This window comes from Gouania willdenowi, chromosome 20 (assembly GCF_900634775.1).
Source record: "Gouania willdenowi chromosome 20, fGouWil2.1, whole genome shotgun sequence".
Taxonomy (NCBI): Eukaryota; Metazoa; Chordata; class Actinopteri; order Blenniiformes; family Gobiesocidae; genus Gouania; species Gouania willdenowi.
This window is the reverse complement of record NC_041063.1, coordinates 12,657,979-12,677,248: the sequence shown is the minus strand read 5'-3', so window position 1 is coordinate 12,677,248 and position 19,270 is coordinate 12,657,979. Positions and strand designations below refer to the sequence as shown.

Genomic DNA, 19,270 nt, shown 5'->3' with positions numbered 1-19,270 from the left:
TAACCTTGTGAGGATCCAATTACTGCAGCATTTTACTTTGAAGCTAAAACAGAATAAACCAAATTTGTTCCAGGAGCTTTTTGCTTGCTGTGGTGTGAATGACCTTCACTCTGAGGCTGTCATGTTGTGGAGGGCATCCATAAAGACGTCCTATTTAAGGCGAGTGTTGACACCTGTCCGTGGCTTTGACAGAGAGCTGAGCTGCTCTTATCTCCCACAGTGTCACCTAGACTTATGGCCACTGTGTGCTTCTAATGTCCCTCTTCCCTTTTGTCCCCGTCAAACTCAGATTGTTGGAAAGTGTCAGCTTCTCACCAGATTCGACTCTCTGCTGCTTCTCAATCTTCTCCAGGCGTCCCAGCAAAGAGTCGATCTTCATCTTGATCTGAGTGAGCTCTCGCTTGATAGTCTGAAGCTGGTCTGTCTTCAATGCTGGAGCACAAAAACATGGACAGAACTGTTTTTACTTATCGTTTCTATATCAGTTTTCAACACCAGATACACATTTTTTTTTTTAGGAAAACCCTGAATTTGTTTGTTGTTAATTTATCACAATCCATCTGATGCTAACCCACAGTTATCTGCTTTGTTTTACATATGAAAAATGAATAAATAATCTACATTATTAATGGATATATTTAAGGAAATATCTCAAAAACAAACATTTCCATCCACTAAAAGTGTGCCCTGTCAAGCAGTGTTGTTTTCGGCAGCCATCTTAGTTTTAGTCTTAGGCTGTGTTTGAAATGGCACCCTATGTACGATACACTACAAACTCAAAGAGTATGTACTGTCTACTATAATATACAGGGTTCCTACAGCCTTAGTCAAAGTAAATTCAAGACCTTTTAAAGGGGACATATCATGGTTTTAAATCCTTCCTTTTTACATATAAATCATACAGTTGTGGTCTATATAAAGCGGAACTGCAATGCTTGAGTCTGAATTCCTCATTATTATAGCTCCACGGGCCCCTTTTCTACCCCTTTTCTGATGTGCTTCTGAGAGCTACTCGTTTTGGTGCGGTCTCTTTAAACGCAAATGAGACACTCCATACCCCGCCCACTCTTCAGGTGACACTCGGTTCAACTCCACCCTGCTCGGCCATTTTTGTAGTTTGATAGAAGAGATACGGCTATGTAGCGGCGCATAAACTTTTTGTTCAGATGTTATTTACAAAATGTCAACAACGGAAGACTTGTCCATCCAGCCTTACATGTTCGAGCCAGAGTCGGACCCAGCTGAGCGAGATGAAAATGAAGATGATGAACCTGCAGAACCCTAACAAGTGAGCTAACACAAGCACCGAGCTAACGCTAGCGCCAAGCTAACGTCACAAAATGCATTTTAATAGTCTTTTCAAAGACAAAAACGGCAAAATGAAATGACTAATGAAAACTTTAGACTTAAATTAAATCACGAAGGCCATATCATCAAGGATCTAAAACGAGCACACAGCGCTAACATATGAAGTCTGAAGACGGTGCAACTGCTAATGCTAACAAAACAATGACATGGACGTCTTATCGTCACACTTTTTAGCGTTATTTACAGCTTACCGAAGTGCTCTGTTCATCGTCTCCAAAGATAGAAGGAATTGAACCCTCAATCAGACAAAGTCTTTCGGCAAATCCTTCTTTATACTGGTGGAGGTTGCAGAAGCAGTCATCCTTGAATTGCTTCGCACACAAAAATGACCTTACCCACAGATGTGGGTACATTTCTGTGAAAAATAAAACTCAACCAGGCACTTTGAAAAGGTTCTGATGCTGGGAGACGGTGTAATGAAGTGTGTGGGTTACTACATCCAACAACCGAACATTTTGACTTATTCTCTCGTAACTTCGGCATCCTTGAGCTTGGACTACAAAATAAAAGAGAAAAATAAAAATGGCGGATTGCTCGAAGTGTTGGACCTGGAGTTGATGTACTAATTTGGCAGTTCCGCTGCAAATACTGTGATGTAATAGTTCAAAAAACGTAATAGAGAATAGAAAAATCGAAACAGATTGAAAAATATGAGCAAAACAGAATATAAAGATATCAACGGAGCACCTGAAGAGACTAATTTGATTTTTTCTGTACTTCTAAGCACTCTAAATATACAACAAAATGCATTTAAGGGCTAAAAAATTGGATTTAGGATGATATGTCACCTTTAAGACTTTTGTAATGCCATTTGAAATAAAATTTAAGATCAACTTCACAGTAAACATAATTGGGGGGGGTCAATTACATAGGGTTAGGGTCATTTTTTTCGAGTGTCTAGTGCAGACGTGTAACTGGCGACCCCCAAAGTAAACACAGAAATAAACAAAATGACAGTAAAATACACTAAAATAATCAAAATCCCTCCAAAAACACAACTACAAAAATAGCCAGAAATCTATAAAACAACAACAAAAATACTGCCATTTTTCATGCAATCATAATGAATGTGATGTGTAGTCAAATGTATGTTTTGCCTAAATATTCTCACTGAGGTGATGATTTGATTCTGTAAAGCATTTTGTAAAAATGTAAAATCAAGCTAAGCCACAGAAAAACAGAAGCTATCAGTGTTATCTCTGCTTTTTAACCCTTCTTTAATTTACTTGCCGGCTTTTTGGCTCAGTGAGCAAAGTGCGTGAGAAAGATGGGATCACAGTTTTCCCTCTCGCAACATCTGCTTACTGCCTCATGAATAATTGGCCTTTAAATCCCATTTTGCTTTGGGTTTCAGCCACAAACTGTATCAGGAAATGGGATAGACGAAGCATAAGTGTGCTACGTCACCGTTTCAGTCCCAACTTTGACATGTCATATACAAAAATAGCAGCTAAAAGGACGTGATCAATAACTCCCTCTGGTCTTTAATGTTGTTGAAATGAAGCTACACTATTGCGTTACTCGAGCTGAGCAGATTAAAAAAAATTCTACCATAAAGCAATGAGATAATCTCATTTCTCAACCCTCGCCAGCTGGAGTGTGTCATCTCTTTAGGAACAAGGAGGGAGACAGCAGAAGTTGAGATGGAAACATTAAATTCTCTTTGACACCTATTAGACCCTGTCAGGCTAGAGTAAACAAACCCACCAGTTCCTGTTAAATCTTTGGCTGGAAAAACAGTGACATGTGATGTGCAGAAAATCAAACCCCCCCCCCTGGTGTGATATGTCTGCATGTTGGTCTGAAGGTAGTTACTTTGGTGTGCATTAACACCCACACTGCAGCACAGCACAATGGAGAACCAATATATTTCAGCTTCTTTGTATGAGCTCACCCTATGAATAAAACATCCACTTCTACGTTCGCAGAAGATGCAAATGAGTGATGAAAGATTCTTGACGGATTACTTTGCAGTAAACTCCATCCTCCAAAAATCAGGTTTAACCCTTTCTCTAGAATTCAGACTGAAAAAAGATTAAATTCACTGGCAAGTCCAGAGTCGCCCCAATATTTGTCAATGTATTGCTCCTATGAACCGAGCACAGTGATTAATGTGGCCATGAAAATAGAAGAAGCAGCAGCATATGAAGTACTTTGTAAAGTGAACCCAACACTTACTACGTTGGCTCAAGTGCTCCCGTTGTCCGACTATAATAGTTTGCTTAGAAAATTATTTCAAAACAACTATAGAGCATAATGATGGAATTCACAAGTTATAACACACATCTTGAAGAATCAAATTTTGTACCTTAGTGGAAAGAAACAGTATATCTAGTGCAGTGGTTCCCAACCTCTTTTGGATCGTGACCATTAAGACATTTAATTTTTCTATAATTAGTTTTTGATAATGTTCGAGCTCATATATATATATATATATTTTTTTTTACTGCATTTTAGTTGAACTAGAGTTTTATTAATTAATTTCACAAAGTGAAAATATAGAAATACAGTTGTTTAAGATTGTGTGTAGTTTTAATTTAAAAAAAGAAAAGAAAAAAGGATAACAATTAAAATTTTTTAATCGAATTCAATTTTTCAGAAATTTCAGGGGACCCCATTTAAACTCCAGGCAACCCCACATGGGGTCCCGACCCGAAGGTTGAAAAACACAAATTGTGTGGCTCCTGAATAGATTCATTTCTATAGTTTTTATCATTTCCAGTCATATCACAAGACTGATTTTCGACTCTCTCTCTCTAGTACCCCCTGTAGTGCCATCGTGTACCCCATTTGAAAATCAGTGCAGCTAAAAAAGAGACAAGAAAAATAATTATATATATTGGCGAATGACACCCTGAAGCATCCCCATTTCCTTCTCAGCATCACCTGCCTTCATCTGCATAAACTAACAAATCAACAACCATAAATACACACGTACGCACATTTCTAAACGCAAACATCATCTAAGCTTCTGGGCAGTTTTGCTCGTCGTCCTTTGATGATAAGAAGCTGTGGAGCAGTTTCCAAGTAATTAGTCTTCCAGGCCTTTTTTAGTTTTATTTTGCCATGTTAAAAGAAGAAAACCAGTGCTAATCGGGCATCGCTATCAACACACAACTTTAGGTCAACACAGCCTAAAAGAACGAAAACAGTAATGAAACAACACTCGGTATGCAATATGATTTGGAAAGATTAGGTAATGATGGATCCATTTAATGACCACGTTGTGAACTACAGATATTTTATTGCGGGGTGGAAAGGATCACATGTCGTTGGTTTATGAAAATAAAACTAGACAAATAGTTTTAAGCCTTGTGGAGTCGTTCAGAATATTCAGATTACACACATAGGGTATTGGAGATGCTCTGTTAGGACCAAATGTGTTCATAAATGTATAAATATGTAAATAACTTGTTTATTTCATGAAACCCGTATTGCTCATATTTGCTTAAGGTAAATTAACAATTTGTTTAAAGTAAAAATTACAGGGAAATCTTCTATTTTAACGTAAATCACTGTTTATTCAGTTCCAGATATTTGCAGCAGAACATCTGAGATTAAACCGAGCCCTATGTGGTCCCTCAACCAGTATGTTAGACCAGTGATTCTCAACTGGTGGGTCGGGACCCAAAAGTGGGTCGCGGACCTGTACTGAGTAAATAAATACTTGGAGTCTCTCATGTTGGACTTGTCTTTTATTTTGAAAGACACTTTTCTTTGTGGCTCTTTTCTTTTGACAGCCATGCTGTGAAGTGCATGTTGCACAGGAAAATATATAGATTTATGTTTTAAAAAAACAGAACGTGTGTTTTCAGCAGCTATTTTTGAAAAAACATGGGGCGCGATTTATTGGGCGTGGAAAAATGTGGGTCCCAGGGTGAGACCAGTTGAGAAACCCTGTGTTAGACAATGTTCATCACACATGGCATTTGCAATAATAATTAACAGAACAATAAAACTAACAACTTAAACTGGCACAGATGCTTTCCAATCCTTTTCAATCAAATGTTCAACCAACAAGCCATTTATATTCAGCAGGGAATGAAAATAAACCAATTTATTATGCAATAAAATATAATACTCTAAGAGTATTATAAATTACAGCTTGGAGACTGTAATTTATTGTGGTTCGAACACTTTTGAAAAATAAATGGGCTTTTCTCACACATACAAAAACAGACAACACAAAACTAAAAGCGATACATTTTAACCAGCAAAGACCTCGCAATCCTGACAAAGAGCAAGTGGGTCACAGCACAGAGTGTTTTATATATATATATATATAAATATATATAATTGGGATATATGAAATGCTCTGTGTAGCACTGCTAAAAGTAGTTTTATTTGTGGTTTCTCTCCGCCACCACATGCGTACCCAACAGTGACGTGCAGTCAGGGTAGGTAAGGTAGGCAGTGCCTACCCAACGGTGAATTGATATTTTCATTATTTGTTTTTATCACAATATAATTATAAATTATTTATTTTTCAATTTCCAATAGCCTACAGTACCTGTAAGTTTGAAAGTGTCAGCATTTTGTGTGTTTCATAGACCAAATTACTAAACAGCGCTATTTCCTGGTACGGCTGCACAGTCTCACTCCGCTGTTAGGCAGGAGGAGGCCACGCCCCCTCCCAAAAGCACACGGCTGCGTGTTTTTATGTGTTTGCGCATGCGCAGTCAGTTCCCCAAGATGACAACCATTTACGTAAAAAGGCAGCTCTCTACGCTGCGCTAAATGCTATACGTAAGTTCACAGTACATTAGTGAATTGATCCAGCGTGGCTGCTGCTGCTGCTGCTGCTGCTACGTTCTCGAGCTCGTGGGCGGGATGACACTACAGGCAGGATGACAGCGCTAGAGACGATAAAGAAACTTTCTCTTGAGGAAAAACGACAGCTTCTAAAAGATGGGAGACCAACACCTGAGTTACCAGACCTTCAGCAATGGTAAAGTCAGAACATTGTTCATAATTTCCATGGTGAATGGTGCAAAAGGAAGGATTGACTTTGTGGATGCTCCTCACTGAGGCTGTTCTGAGTTGTTGTTGTCATTTTCCCCGTGTTTCTGTGTTTCCAACACAAACTACGGATGTGCTGCCGTGTCATGAGATATATCTTGTTGGGGGAGTATGGATGTTGATTTTGTTTGAATAACACTTGCCAGCCGAAACATATGAAATTGTCATAGGTGGTCTCGATTTGCAACGTGCCTACCCAACCCTAGTGGTCACTGGTACCCACTCTAAAGCCCCTGAAATAAGCCATGGCAGTCCTCCATAATCATTGTAACGTGCGTTTTCCTTTGTTTAATTCTGCATTTGGTGACTTTGTGTCCCTGGTGCCTTAACAAGAAGATGAATGATGCTCTTTAATCTGGGTCTTTCATGAAGTGAGCAGCTGAAATTAATTTGAACTAATTAACTAATTTTTATATAGTTTATTTTCAATTAATTTATTTACTTTTAAAAATATATCAAGTCTCATATTAAATAATTATTAAATAATTTTAAATTACATTATTTACCGTTTTATAATAATAATATATATATATGTATTGCACGCACCTTCAGACATCTTGATTGGGTTAATGAGCAACATTTAAAAAAAATATTGTGTTCATTTTGATCCGATTAAATGATGGCTTGTTTTTTCAAGAAAATAAAAGCTTGTATAGCTGAGGCGGTTAAATGTGTTCATAACCAAGTGATTCAGGGAAGCGCAGCCATTTGCTGTCTAATCTATCAATGTTAAATTCTAGAGTAAACAGTGATTTATCATTGTCCTGTCAGGACCGTGGTCTCCCAAACACACAGCAGCCAAGCTCGGAGAGGGAACAGATATCATTGATTCTGTCCAAAAATACCAGATATGTTTTCCTCTGCTCTGTAATACCATGAGCAGCTGGTCCTCCTGACAGAGCGGACCAAGCTGCTGCTGATGATGATAACACCACGTGGACTAGCAACAATGAAACACACAGTGAAACCAGTAACATAGCTTTGGAAAGCAGAACCTAATCTACCCATAATTACATTAAGGATATTGTAACGTGTGTACCCCCGCCTAACGCCCATTGAGTATAGGCAGAGATTTGTCTCAAAAATTTTCACAAATGGATCCATCATTTTCATGTCCACAAATATAGACAATTTACATGTGTTTTATCATTTGTGTGTGTGTGTTTATCATGAATTAACATGCGTAATTCTTCAATTGTGCTTGTGGATTTTGACATTATTAGATATTCTTGTAGCTTGTATCGGTGAATGCTGTGATGGACTGGCGCCCTGTCCAGGGTGTACCCCCGCCCAGCGCCCTATGAGAGCCGGAGATTGGCACCGGCAGACCCCCGCGACCCTGTTAAACGGGAATAAGCAGGTATGAAGATGGATGGATGGATGTATCGGTGAATGGAATTAATCTTCAATACTGCCTCCTAGTGGAGGGGGCGGTGGGGGCGCTTTCCACACATGTGGGTGGGCAGCTATGTGTGTGTGTGTGAATCTGAGTGAAGCTGCGTTACGTTTGTCTCAAAAATAATTTCACATGCCGGCCAATCCACAAACGCATTTAAAGATTTACACTTGATGAAGGCACAAACAAATGATAAAACACGTGGACATTTTGGATGTATTTGTGATCTGAAAAACATGTGAAAAATACATGTCTATTTGTGAATATTTTTTAGACAAATCTCTCTCCATAATTGAGTGGTGGAAATAGGCTGCAACAGTTCCTCGTGACCCTGGTAAAAGGAAAAAGCGGGTCTGAAAATGGATGGATGGATGGATGGGTATTGTAATGCATCAAAGGTTACTCAGGGGTCTAAATGTGATGGACGAGTTATTGGCCATATTTCCTGAATAGGAGCAGCTGAAAAACACTTGGATTATGGTTTTGTCTGCGGCTCAATATTTTTCATTAATTTGCAGTATAGAGTGTTTTTTTTTTTTAGCAAAGTGCATATTTTATTTTCAGTACCATTCCACAAGTAGCACATCTTGAATTAAGGTACGGCTCATTTCTAAGAGCCCTGGTTTTAAGGCAGTAAAAGGCACAAAGCCTTTGACTGAATACCATTAGTCTAATTAGTTGATGGTCTTTGACAAACTGGAACCATAAACAATGGCGTTATGTAAAAACGTCTCGCGATGTAAGTAAAATGCTCTTTACGTACGTTTGACGGCAGAGGAGGATGTGGGAGGTCTGGAGGAAGAGGAGGAGGAAGAGGATGATGTTTTGAAAGGGAAGGATGTCTTCCCTCTGCGGGAGGAGGGAGCCAGGACCCTCGAGCGTTTCAAAGGAATCACAGCCCTGGGTGGGGGGGCCACTCTGCCGTGGTAGTCAAAAAGCCTGAAAGAAAAGAAACAAAAATGTTCATTACATTGAGACACTTAATTTACCATGACATGTGTCTGGTCGTCTTTAGACACAGTTCTAACCAATAAAACCTACTCATACTCTAACTACATCAGATAGAAAGCATGAAAATATTCCCTCCACACAATTAAATAACATGAAGAGGATGACAAGATGTGTAATCTAAATGTCAAAAGTGGAGGAGTGAGTTTGAACCAATGACACTAAGCAGCTTGTTTGACCTTTAGATAAACTCTAACCAGCAGCAGAACAATAACTGACAGAATGTTTAGTACCACATTAGCGTTTTGGACCTAAAAGATAGGGGCCAACCAAAACCATTCATTGAATGAGTTGCAGCAACTGCTACAAAGAAAAATAATATAGAAATAAGTAAATAATTACCATTAAAAAATAAAATACAATTTCTACTGTTCTTCTTCAAATCTCCTAATAATAACTTAACATTTATAATAAGGTATTTTAGAACAGTGATAAAGCACTTTATCATCTTCATTAATAAATTGCAAATATACATATATATATTTTATATATTTATAATATATAATTATATTTTATACATACATATATATGTATATATATATATATATATATTTTTTTTTTTTTTTTTTAATTTTTACATTTTTTTTATTTTTCATTCTCAAGGTTCAGCAAGATAATTCTAGTGCCCCCCAGTTATTTCTGCTTTGTTCTGTGTAACATTCTGTTAAAATAGGACTACTATACAATAGGAGAGTGCAGAATGACAATGAAAACTGACACATCCATTTTCTAGAATGTTAAAAAAAATATATATATATATATATATATATATATATATATATATATATATATATATATGTATTAACAAAAACAAACTGACCAACTAACAAAAAAGGAAATGTGAGTGTCATTTAATACCAACCTGCTGTAGAAATCGTCCCTGTAGTACTCGTAATCAAACTCATAGCCACTGATTGTGGTAGCAAATGGCGAAGAAAGCAAGGGTAGAGATAGAGGAAGAAAAGACATAACAAAATGAAAAGACATTCCATCAGATCTGTCAAAAAGTAAGACATTTATATTTAAGCTGTTATGACTTTAACAAACATGCTGCAGTTTATGTCTAAAGGGTTTAAAGGGTGACACGCAACGATCACACAACAAATATTAAGATTTAGAGGACAAAAACTAAAGTGAGGAGAAAATTATTTTTATTATTAAGTTATTTACATACATTGATATTTCATCCTATTTAGAATTCATAGAGAAAAGTGAAAAAATAGGATCTTTTTTCACAGACATGTATAGTATTTTCGTTCTATATATATATAGTTCAATAAAATATAATAATAAAATACAAATGAAACTTTTAATAAATTCAGAAGATATATTCTTCTTGATTGACACGTTTATTATAAAACATGCAGTGCTTTGATCCGTGTGCTAGCAGGAAACGTGTATAAGACAGAAAATCAGGCTCATGCTTAATGAAGCTGAAATAACATTTTGGTCAACCTAGTGAAACGTGAACAGTGTTGGAAATTTAATATGAAAGCAGAAAAAAATGATTTTAATAGCAATCAGCACATTGTAAATTCTGCTGCACATTTCTATCAGTAGGCATAGCAGCAAGGGGGTAAATCATTAATATTTATGATGGGAGCTGCAGGTCTGCATGTAAAAGAGGTTGTTTTGAAGTCAGGGGAAGTCATACCTGTAAACAGCGGAGAGCGGCCGTTTGGTGGCGGCTTTGGGCCGATACGGCTTGGGCTCACCCGCCATGTTAATGTCTGAAAAACCATCAATAACAGAGAAACAAACATAACGTTAGTCACTTCATTTCTGGTCAGCTACTGTTGTTAGCAGGTAGAAAAATCCATCCTAGTGTCGTAGTAACACTTAATTTAGCCACATTGAGTCATTGTAACCTGCACTAAACAATACTCCACTGGTTCTCACATACTTTGAGGTTTTTCCTGTCATAGTATTGCCATAATCAAAAATAATAATCACATGACTTGATGTAAGGCACAACCAAGAAAACCATAGGACAAGTCAAAACATTCATAGATCGTGTATTTTCTACATTTCAGATCATTACTCGCTTTAACAGCTCCATTGAAGATTGATATGTGAATACAGAATCTCTCCTGGTCAGTTCTGGTCAAACTGCAATAAGCAGGCCAGATACTATTGTAATGATAACATTTACCAAGGAATTTCTCAGAGACTCTGTAACTGTTATGCTTAGCCCTATCAACAACACACAAAACCCTGAGAGCACAGAACAGCTACAGATTCATGGGACGCTCACACTGAAACCTCTGAATCCCAGACCGGTCCACATTTGACCTTTAACCCTTCAACTTGGGTGTTAGATTACGGTAGTTTACGGTTACTATAGAATTTAATAAACTGACATGTTTTTTCCACTCATGCCTAACGTATAAGAACATGAGATATTTAAAAGTCAAAAGTTCTACATCTATAGATCTACACAATCATGACTTCTCCAGGCGACTGTGGATCAGTGGTAGAGTGGGTCCAATAACCAAAGGGTTGGGGGTTGGAATCCCACTCTAGCCAAGTCATTGTCGTTGTGTCCTTTACCCACCTAGTATGAATGTAGTGTGTGAGTGAGTGTTGGTGGTGGTTGGAGGGGCCGATGGCGCACTATGGCAGCCTCACTTCTGTCAGTCTGCCCAAGGGCAGCTGTGGCTACAATAGTAGCTTACCACCACTGTGTGTGGAGTGAAAGAATAATGCACATCAATGTAAAGCGCTTTGAGTGTCTATGATAAAGCGTTATATACAATCCAATGCATTATTATTATCATTATTGTTATTACTTCTGCGTTATTTGTTTTAGGCAACATTTTGTAATGTCAATGATAATTGATATTGATAATGACATTTCTTTCTGAAATTAACAGTGAAAGGAAGAGAAATATCAAACTGCACAGGTCACATGTCTTCATGACGCCTTTAGCAATATATTCAATTCAAACATGTCATTAAACGTTTTTAACACTTAAAAAACCCTTTAAAGTCATTTAAATACTGTGGCTTCATGTATTATAAAACATTTATTTCACCCTTTTTTTTAAATGACTTTATATGTGATTCAATATTCGTCCCAAAAAGCTAACAGTTTTTTCCTCAAAAAGACCCAATATTGGAAAAGACAGAAGTCATACCAGTGTAAAACTGCCTTAGGGAAGGACCAAAAAAAAAAAAATGTTAATGCAACAAAGTTTCTGGCACAATAAAGATTTACGCCATAGTCATTAGCCTATGTAAGAAAATCCAAGTTGTACCAAATAGTTATTTTCATTTTAATATAAAAAACATATTTACTATGACAGTAATTTACAGTAATTGTAAAGTTCCAACGGTGTGGAAAACTAAAACGCAACTCCTCGACACCTTTTTTTTTTTTGCAAGAGATGATCCTTAAAGAACCAAAAGAATGAAATAATTTTTAAATGCAAAAAAGTTGGCTGTTAGTTTGTTTGTCATGTATTTAATCTTTGTGGCTTCTGGGGGGCAAGTTCAGCACCTACCTCCAAATAACTGATGAATCTGTCCAGCAACATTACAAACAGAAAAAGCAGAGTACAGAATATTCCTGACTTCAGAGAAAAATATGTGCTTTACTTTTATTTTTATTTATTTATTTTTTTTAACAAAGGCTTTGGCCAGACATCGGCAAAGTAAATAAACTTTCACTTTCTGACATAAATATGAAAGATAATAAATTGTTCTGCTTCGTCGAGCCAGAGGCAGTCTGAAATCCTATTAATTGATTTTTACATGTTGTCTTTGACACTCAAATCTTTTGCAAACATGTTCATGTTTATTTGAAGTGAAGCATGAAAACAGGATATATGAAGTACGAGAGTGAGAACACTGCACCAAGAGGAAAGGTGCCCTTGAGAGCGTAAACAAAACCTCTGTGATGGCGAATCACACAAATAAGATTCTTGGTTTAGAGCCTCATAGATCATTTTAGAGGCACTGTTTATACTGTTTTTGCATGCAATTATGTACTTCAAATCATTGATTTCTGCTCTACAATCCTTTACACCATACTACCGGTGGAATCCAATTAATAATAAGTTATTGGGAAAATATTTACCTAGTCCTTCCCAAAGGAGAAGATGTTGCAATTCTATCAAAGGACTCATGCTTAAAGTAGGCACTAAACTAAACAAACACGTCCAATATTTCTAATACTTCCTGTAGCGGAAACTGTCAATCAAAGTGAATGCGCATGCATAAACTGTGCACGAAAAAAGGCAGCACTTCACAACAGTAAACAAGTATCACTCTGTGCAGCATAGCATCATGGAGGAGCGCTCCAAAACTCCAAAGCTTCTACTAAAAAACTAAAGAAAAGTCCAGGAAAAAAGCTTGCGGATAAACGTCTTCGTGACCGCAACAGAATTTATCTCGGAGTGATATTTCTTATGGACAGGTAATAAACATGTTTTAATCAAACTACCATAAGTGTTTTATTAGTGAAAAACAACACTACACGTGTGTTGGTGTGTTAAACATCGTTATGTTCTGCAATGCGCATACACAAAAGTAGAGGCTTGGCTTCGGGTAGATTGGCAGAGGCAGGGGGAGGAAGTAGAGCTGTTCAGGGAGGGACATCGAAACGTTCGCTTTTGAATTTTCTCTCTCGGTTTCCTCGATGTCCCTGACATTCCGGTGGGTGTTGACTCACCACGCACACCAGTGGACTGCCCAGCTCCACTCGACATCACACCAGGGTCTCGAGCTTCCAGACGCCAGCTCACAGCTGTCAGCTCGAGCCCAACGCTGCCCTCAATGCCTACGGTGGTCCGGTGCACGCTGGTCCTCATCGCTGGCATTCACACACCAGTGGGCGGCCTGTCTACACACTCGAGGCTACTCGGATCCAACACTGCCCTTGACATCCTTCGAGTTTGGTGCACGTTGGATATGAGTGAAACGTCTCAGACAACCCTTCTTGCAGGGAGAGTGAGAAGATGTGCTTATTTTGAATGATGCATGTTGTCCGCCTCCTCTTATAGGAGTTGGGAGTGTCTCTGGACACGTTTCACCAGCCAATCGGATTGGCAGATTGAAAAAAAATGCTTCCGAAGGCTGCATGTGGAGTATACATCCCATAGTGACATCCCACTCAAACAACCGAGGTTATCTAAATAACCTAAAGTTCTATTTCATAATATTTCGTGAGATGTCTCACAATGGGATGTGGTTGCTCTCGTATTGCAGACAAGCTTATCGAGGGTACATCAGCCAGCCTGGCAGAAATCTGTACACATCAGGACAATAAAACCGCTTGTGCCACGCACAGAGCGGAGACGTCCAGCATGTGAAAGCGAACAAATGCGAGAGGCGAGGTCCAACTCGCCGCTGCACAAAGATCCTGAACAGGCGAGACCCAGAGTCGAGTGTGCGCGCAGACCCTCAGGCGGCCGTAGACCCTGACTCATTTGGCCATAATTGACAACTCTACTTAAGCTCCCACTATATTAATACATACTTCTGACGGGCACTGCAGTAGTCAAGATAAATAAAAAGGAAAATCTGGCACTCTGTAGTCTAACTAATGGCATTGCAAAACCTATAATTCCCTCGATCTTCAATACATTTACTCTGGTACTGAATTCAGAGACTAAATTATTATCATTTGGCACGAGGAGCAAACACTAAAACACAGAGTTGCAATTAAGCTTCTGTTCCATAGCAACAAAGGCAAAGGCTTACATGCAGCATCATTTCAAGAGTGGTTTGTTATGTGAAAGTCAAAGAATGAAAATATATATCTGAAATAAGGTTTTGATAAGCTGGCAACAAAAACATTAAATCTACCCTTGTACATTTTCAAAGCAGGAAAGGAAAACTTTCATGCCATCTGGATAATTAAGAGAATACTAATCAGGGGTAATGTTATGACCTCTTGTCTTGCAATTCCAGCTACAGTAGCTCATTGCAGTACAATATCTCATTGGATAAGGCCACACGCGCTAACTTCTGTGCTTGACATTAAACATGCAGGGAACTAAACAGCTCTGAAACCCATCAAGTAGGGTGAAATGGATAACACCCACACATAGTTTAAATGGTGCTTTGTCCCTTCTGTAACTTGGCCGTTGTTAATACCATTTGTTGTCTTACGCTTGCTTTTTTTTTTAACAAACTATAAACACATCAACCATAACATGTCTACGGTATTGTACCACAAGTATGATAAAGAGATAAGCTCTATTCACTTCAGCTGACACCAGGCATAACATTATTGTTGATCAGAGCAAAGTTGTACTTAAGCTAAAATGAAACTTTTTCAAAATCATGGAATAACCATTATCATTACCTTTGCCAAGGAGGTTATGTTTTTCCCGATGTGGAATTATTTGCCAGCTAATGGTCCAAAAACTCAGACACATTTTGATGAAATGTTTAGGAAATTACTGTCACGCACTTCATTTTCTCCACACTTGTCACCAGGCTGGCTGAACTGATTACACAAAGCAGTAAGCAGAACATGCACAACTATAACGTCACATTTTATTCTCACCTTAAAACAGTTAACTCTTCCCCAGCCTTCCATTTTCCTACCCTGACTCCCTCTTCCCTGTTCCCTTCCCCCTCACCAAGCTGTAACAATGCCCTCTCTTTTTATATTCTCTCTTTAATAAACTGTTTCTTACCCTTCCTTAGGGAGGGCTTATGATGGTCACAATTATGCAACAAAATAAATTCATTTATTTAACTACAACAACAAAACATGCATTGCTGTCTTAAAAGTATTGCACTTCTTGTAGTGTTGACAGCATGTGCAGACAAAGTAAAGAAGAAGAAAAAAAAAGGAAATCACAAATGGAATATGGAACAAGTGATTCGATTTTGGAGATGACCTCGGCCACCAACATTTTTTTTCAACTGGTCGAAACAGGATGTTGCGATGACGCGCTCAAACACCTCGGTCTGGGTGAAAACATTTTAATACATCTGAGCACTAAAGCATCTTCTAAGCAGAGGTTGAGACAGACCATAGAGTGAAAAATATTGTTTAATCTGACAAAGCCAATCAGATCGCTGGGAAGCCTAGTATACATGACTGGGGTCACGTTAAACATTTTATTTTATATTGTCCATTATTGGAATGTCGGTGCTAAATAAATATTTTCACAATATTTTAATTGATTCATTCTTTGAAGCATTAATATTCATTTATGTAATTGCATTACCTTGATTGCAGTGAGGTTAGTACGCAGTCATAGGCATAAATGCAATAATTGGCAGAATTTTTTCGCGGTGTTTTAGTTTTTAGCCTTGGTGTCTTTATTTTCAGTTTTGGTTTCAGTCAAGAATTTTCACTTCGGTGCATCTCTAGAAACCAGACTGCACGAGTCGAGTGCACAATTATTTGACTGTAAAAGAGCTTCTTGTATCATTATGGAGTTCAACTAAGAAAATGGTTTCATTTTCCAAAGTGTTTGGAAAAACATACATAAAGTTGTATCTACATCACAGTAGGGCTCTTTTTTCCTTTCAGGATATTCTTCCACTTCTTCTGGTATTCTTCCAAATGCCATTTTGGCAAGATAAACAACAAGCATTGAGAAAAGGAAGAGGAAACTGAAAAGATAGGACACAAAGGAAGCTGTCAATTATCTCTTCAGGGAATGGTAAGATATCTTTCAAACAACTTAATCAGTTAAAGAAAAGTACCTAATCATGTAAAAATGTATCACAGTGGGGGGAACACTTGGGCCGGTGATAGATGTGAAGAGGAGGCCAAAAAATGCTGGGAATTTGTTTGCTGTATTTAAAAAAAACAGATTTGCTTTTACAAAAAAGGAATTTGAGACACTAATACTCATTTAAACTAGACTTCGTGACCTGCTATTGGTGCACACTACAGAGGGCATTATCAAACTGAAGTATGTCCTTTCATATTTCTACAAATAGGATAAAGAAAAATATGAATCATTTATTGTCAATGTCTTATTGCAGAACAATTGATCGATGAAATTACAACAACTCCCTTTGGCAGCAAAATGAAACTCATGATAAAAAAATACAAAAAGCAAGAAACAAAAGCCAAAATAAACATCTAAATTATAGAATGTACAAAAGAGTTATAGAAGAGTACATATTTCCGAGGACTAAAAATGGCAGCAACAAAATCCAAGGCTGCAATAAAGTCTTTACTATGGATTTTCACGGTGACCTGATTGATTGGGATTGATTGGTAAACACAAACCTTTATTTATCTTTTCGTTCATGACAAAGTCGTCAAAGCACATCAAAAACTAAATAGGCTGTTCAGAGTAAAATAATACATTTATGATCCCATCAAAGCGCAAGACATTTTGAGCAGTGGCGGAAAAGAAAAAGAGAGCTGGCTTGTTTAAAGGCACTTGTCAGCACTGAGCACTGCAGACAAGGTTTGTATAATTACACAATAACACAGCAGTGAGGGAAATGGGGGATTATGTGCATATCAAAGGTTGTTCTTTTGCAACCTTTGAAGATCAAACATCAAACATAACTATTCAGGAAAACCACAAATCAAAATGCATAGTGAGATGATGTGGACTGCTTTGGTTTATATGATTGAAATAAAAAATCAGGAATGAAAACCTTTAATATTTCACATCATTGCAGAGGAAAATACAAAAGATTGACCATTTGTCTTTCGATCCTGAAATGCAATATTGTTTCAACCTGAGCATTTGTCTATCTATAGTGTGCACTGCCACAGAAATGCTTTGTGGCACTATTACAAAGAATTATGATGCTGCACCGACAACAAAAGGAGAGATTGACTGAAAATGTTATTTGTTTGGTTTGAAAAACAGATATTCAAAAACATGATAAACAACTCCATCACAGCTATTTCTCAGAAAAGCGTTTCTAACGCTATAAAATTACCTTCTGATAAACATCAATTGGAGATGTTCATTCTTACTTTAGTTTTTTCATGTAGACAGTGATGTTTATCAGTCGAATGCCCCCCCCAAAACAATAACTGGCTCTCCAAAAATAAAGATGGCAAATTGAATAATTTTGTAATACATTAAATTCCTATATTGTAGAACTGTCACAATGCTACCCAGGGCTCTCCATTAACTTTTAAAGGTTACTTTTCATGTAGGGCCAGTAAAGCGTCCAGTCTACTTGCCATTTTTTTTTTATTGTGTGAGTCATGGCCCTTCTGCTGTGATCTCAGACAGGAGTCCCTGGTCCCCGGGGCTTGCTGTACGAGGGGAGGGGGGGTTGGGGCGCTGTTTCTCTGCCTGGGGTCTATAGGTCTTCTGGCAGGACAGCTCGGTCCTTGAGAGGGGTGGCTGGGGCCTCCTTGGCTACCATTGGGTGTTGCAGGCCTGGCTGGTCTTGTGTTTCTAATGGAGTGGTCCACCTTATTTGGTTGGTACGTCTCCAAGCACTCAAATAATGTCTCTGAATAGCCAGATGAGTAATACTGGACTACTTCCTCGGGAAAGCAGCTGTTTATGGCCATGATGTGTTCCATCCATCTCTTGTACTTTTCTCAAACCACCATTCATTATAAACTTTTGGCACGCTTTCCTGTCATGAGGCTATACCTTGCTGAACTGGCCGAGCACATGCTTGAGATGTTGCTGGGGGGGTTGTAGAGGAGAGGCTCCAAACTGGGCAAGTGAGTACACTCCAGCATGATGTTCTTCAAAGCCTTCTTACTTTTGAGCTGCAGGTCCTCCGTGTAGAGCTGCAACACTTAAGGCAGTAGGCCTGCATTAACCACAGTCTCTGCGTGCTCTGGCCAATGAACCACACTGTGGCTGCCTTGATGTGATCCTCATCTTCCTCGAACAGACAGACAGCCAGCTGGTGCAACCTCTTGGAGAGAATGACGGCCATTTTCACTATGAGCCGCGGCGTATCCCAGCATCATGATACCAGAACGTCTCATGTTTCCATGGTTTTTATCCAGGTAGTCCACCACCTCCACTAAACCACTGCAGTTCAAAATCCAGGTCCCGGAGGCAGACCATGATTTCTGAGAAAATGTCCGTCACAATCACCATGTCATCCAATAGTGTTTACTGATCTGAATGAGAGTGGACAGTACCTGCCTCTTGAGTTTGGCATCTTAGCTGCGGATCTGTGCCAAGAGTGCAATGGCGCCCGTGTCCACCACCACCTGAGACAGTTCAGATGTGTGTTTTGACATGTTACTAAGCGCAGAGGTTGCAATGCATTTTAACTGCCATCTCAGGCTCCTGTAGAGACAACACCAGCAGAGGGACTGCACCTGCATCCACCACAGCCTGAGACAGCATCGCATTTTGTTGTGCGATGATGCCCAGAGCCCAGACAGCGGCCTCTTTTATCCCGGGGTCAAAGTCCTCCAAACAGAGGATCAAAGCATCCATTCCCCCACAGTCCATCACAGCATGGGACAGCTCAGGGTAGTGTTTGGCCACAGCACAAACGCTGCAGTCTTCTTACAATACCAATTCTGTGAAGGAATGGACGGGACCAACTGAAGCA

The 19,270-nt window shown here is 38.6% G+C and overlaps 1 protein-coding gene across 3 annotated transcripts in view; it reads right to left on the bottom strand.

Moving 5' to 3' along the window:
- The window catches only part of LOC114454366 (RNA-binding Raly-like protein), a 143,416-nt gene that overhangs the window by 9,447 nt on the left and 114,699 nt on the right, over positions 1-19,270 (bottom strand). For all 3 annotated transcript variants that reach the window (XM_028434793.1, XM_028434794.1, XM_028434795.1), the window contains 4 exons: positions 10,446-10,521; positions 9,654-9,701; positions 8,547-8,722; positions 316-432 (listed from right to left, as the gene is read on the bottom strand). In XM_028434793.1, coding sequence (XP_028290594.1) covers positions 316-432; positions 8,547-8,722; positions 9,654-9,701; positions 10,446-10,521 — 417 coding nt within the window. The remainder of the gene's footprint in view (positions 1-315; positions 433-8,546; positions 8,723-9,653; positions 9,702-10,445; positions 10,522-19,270) is intronic.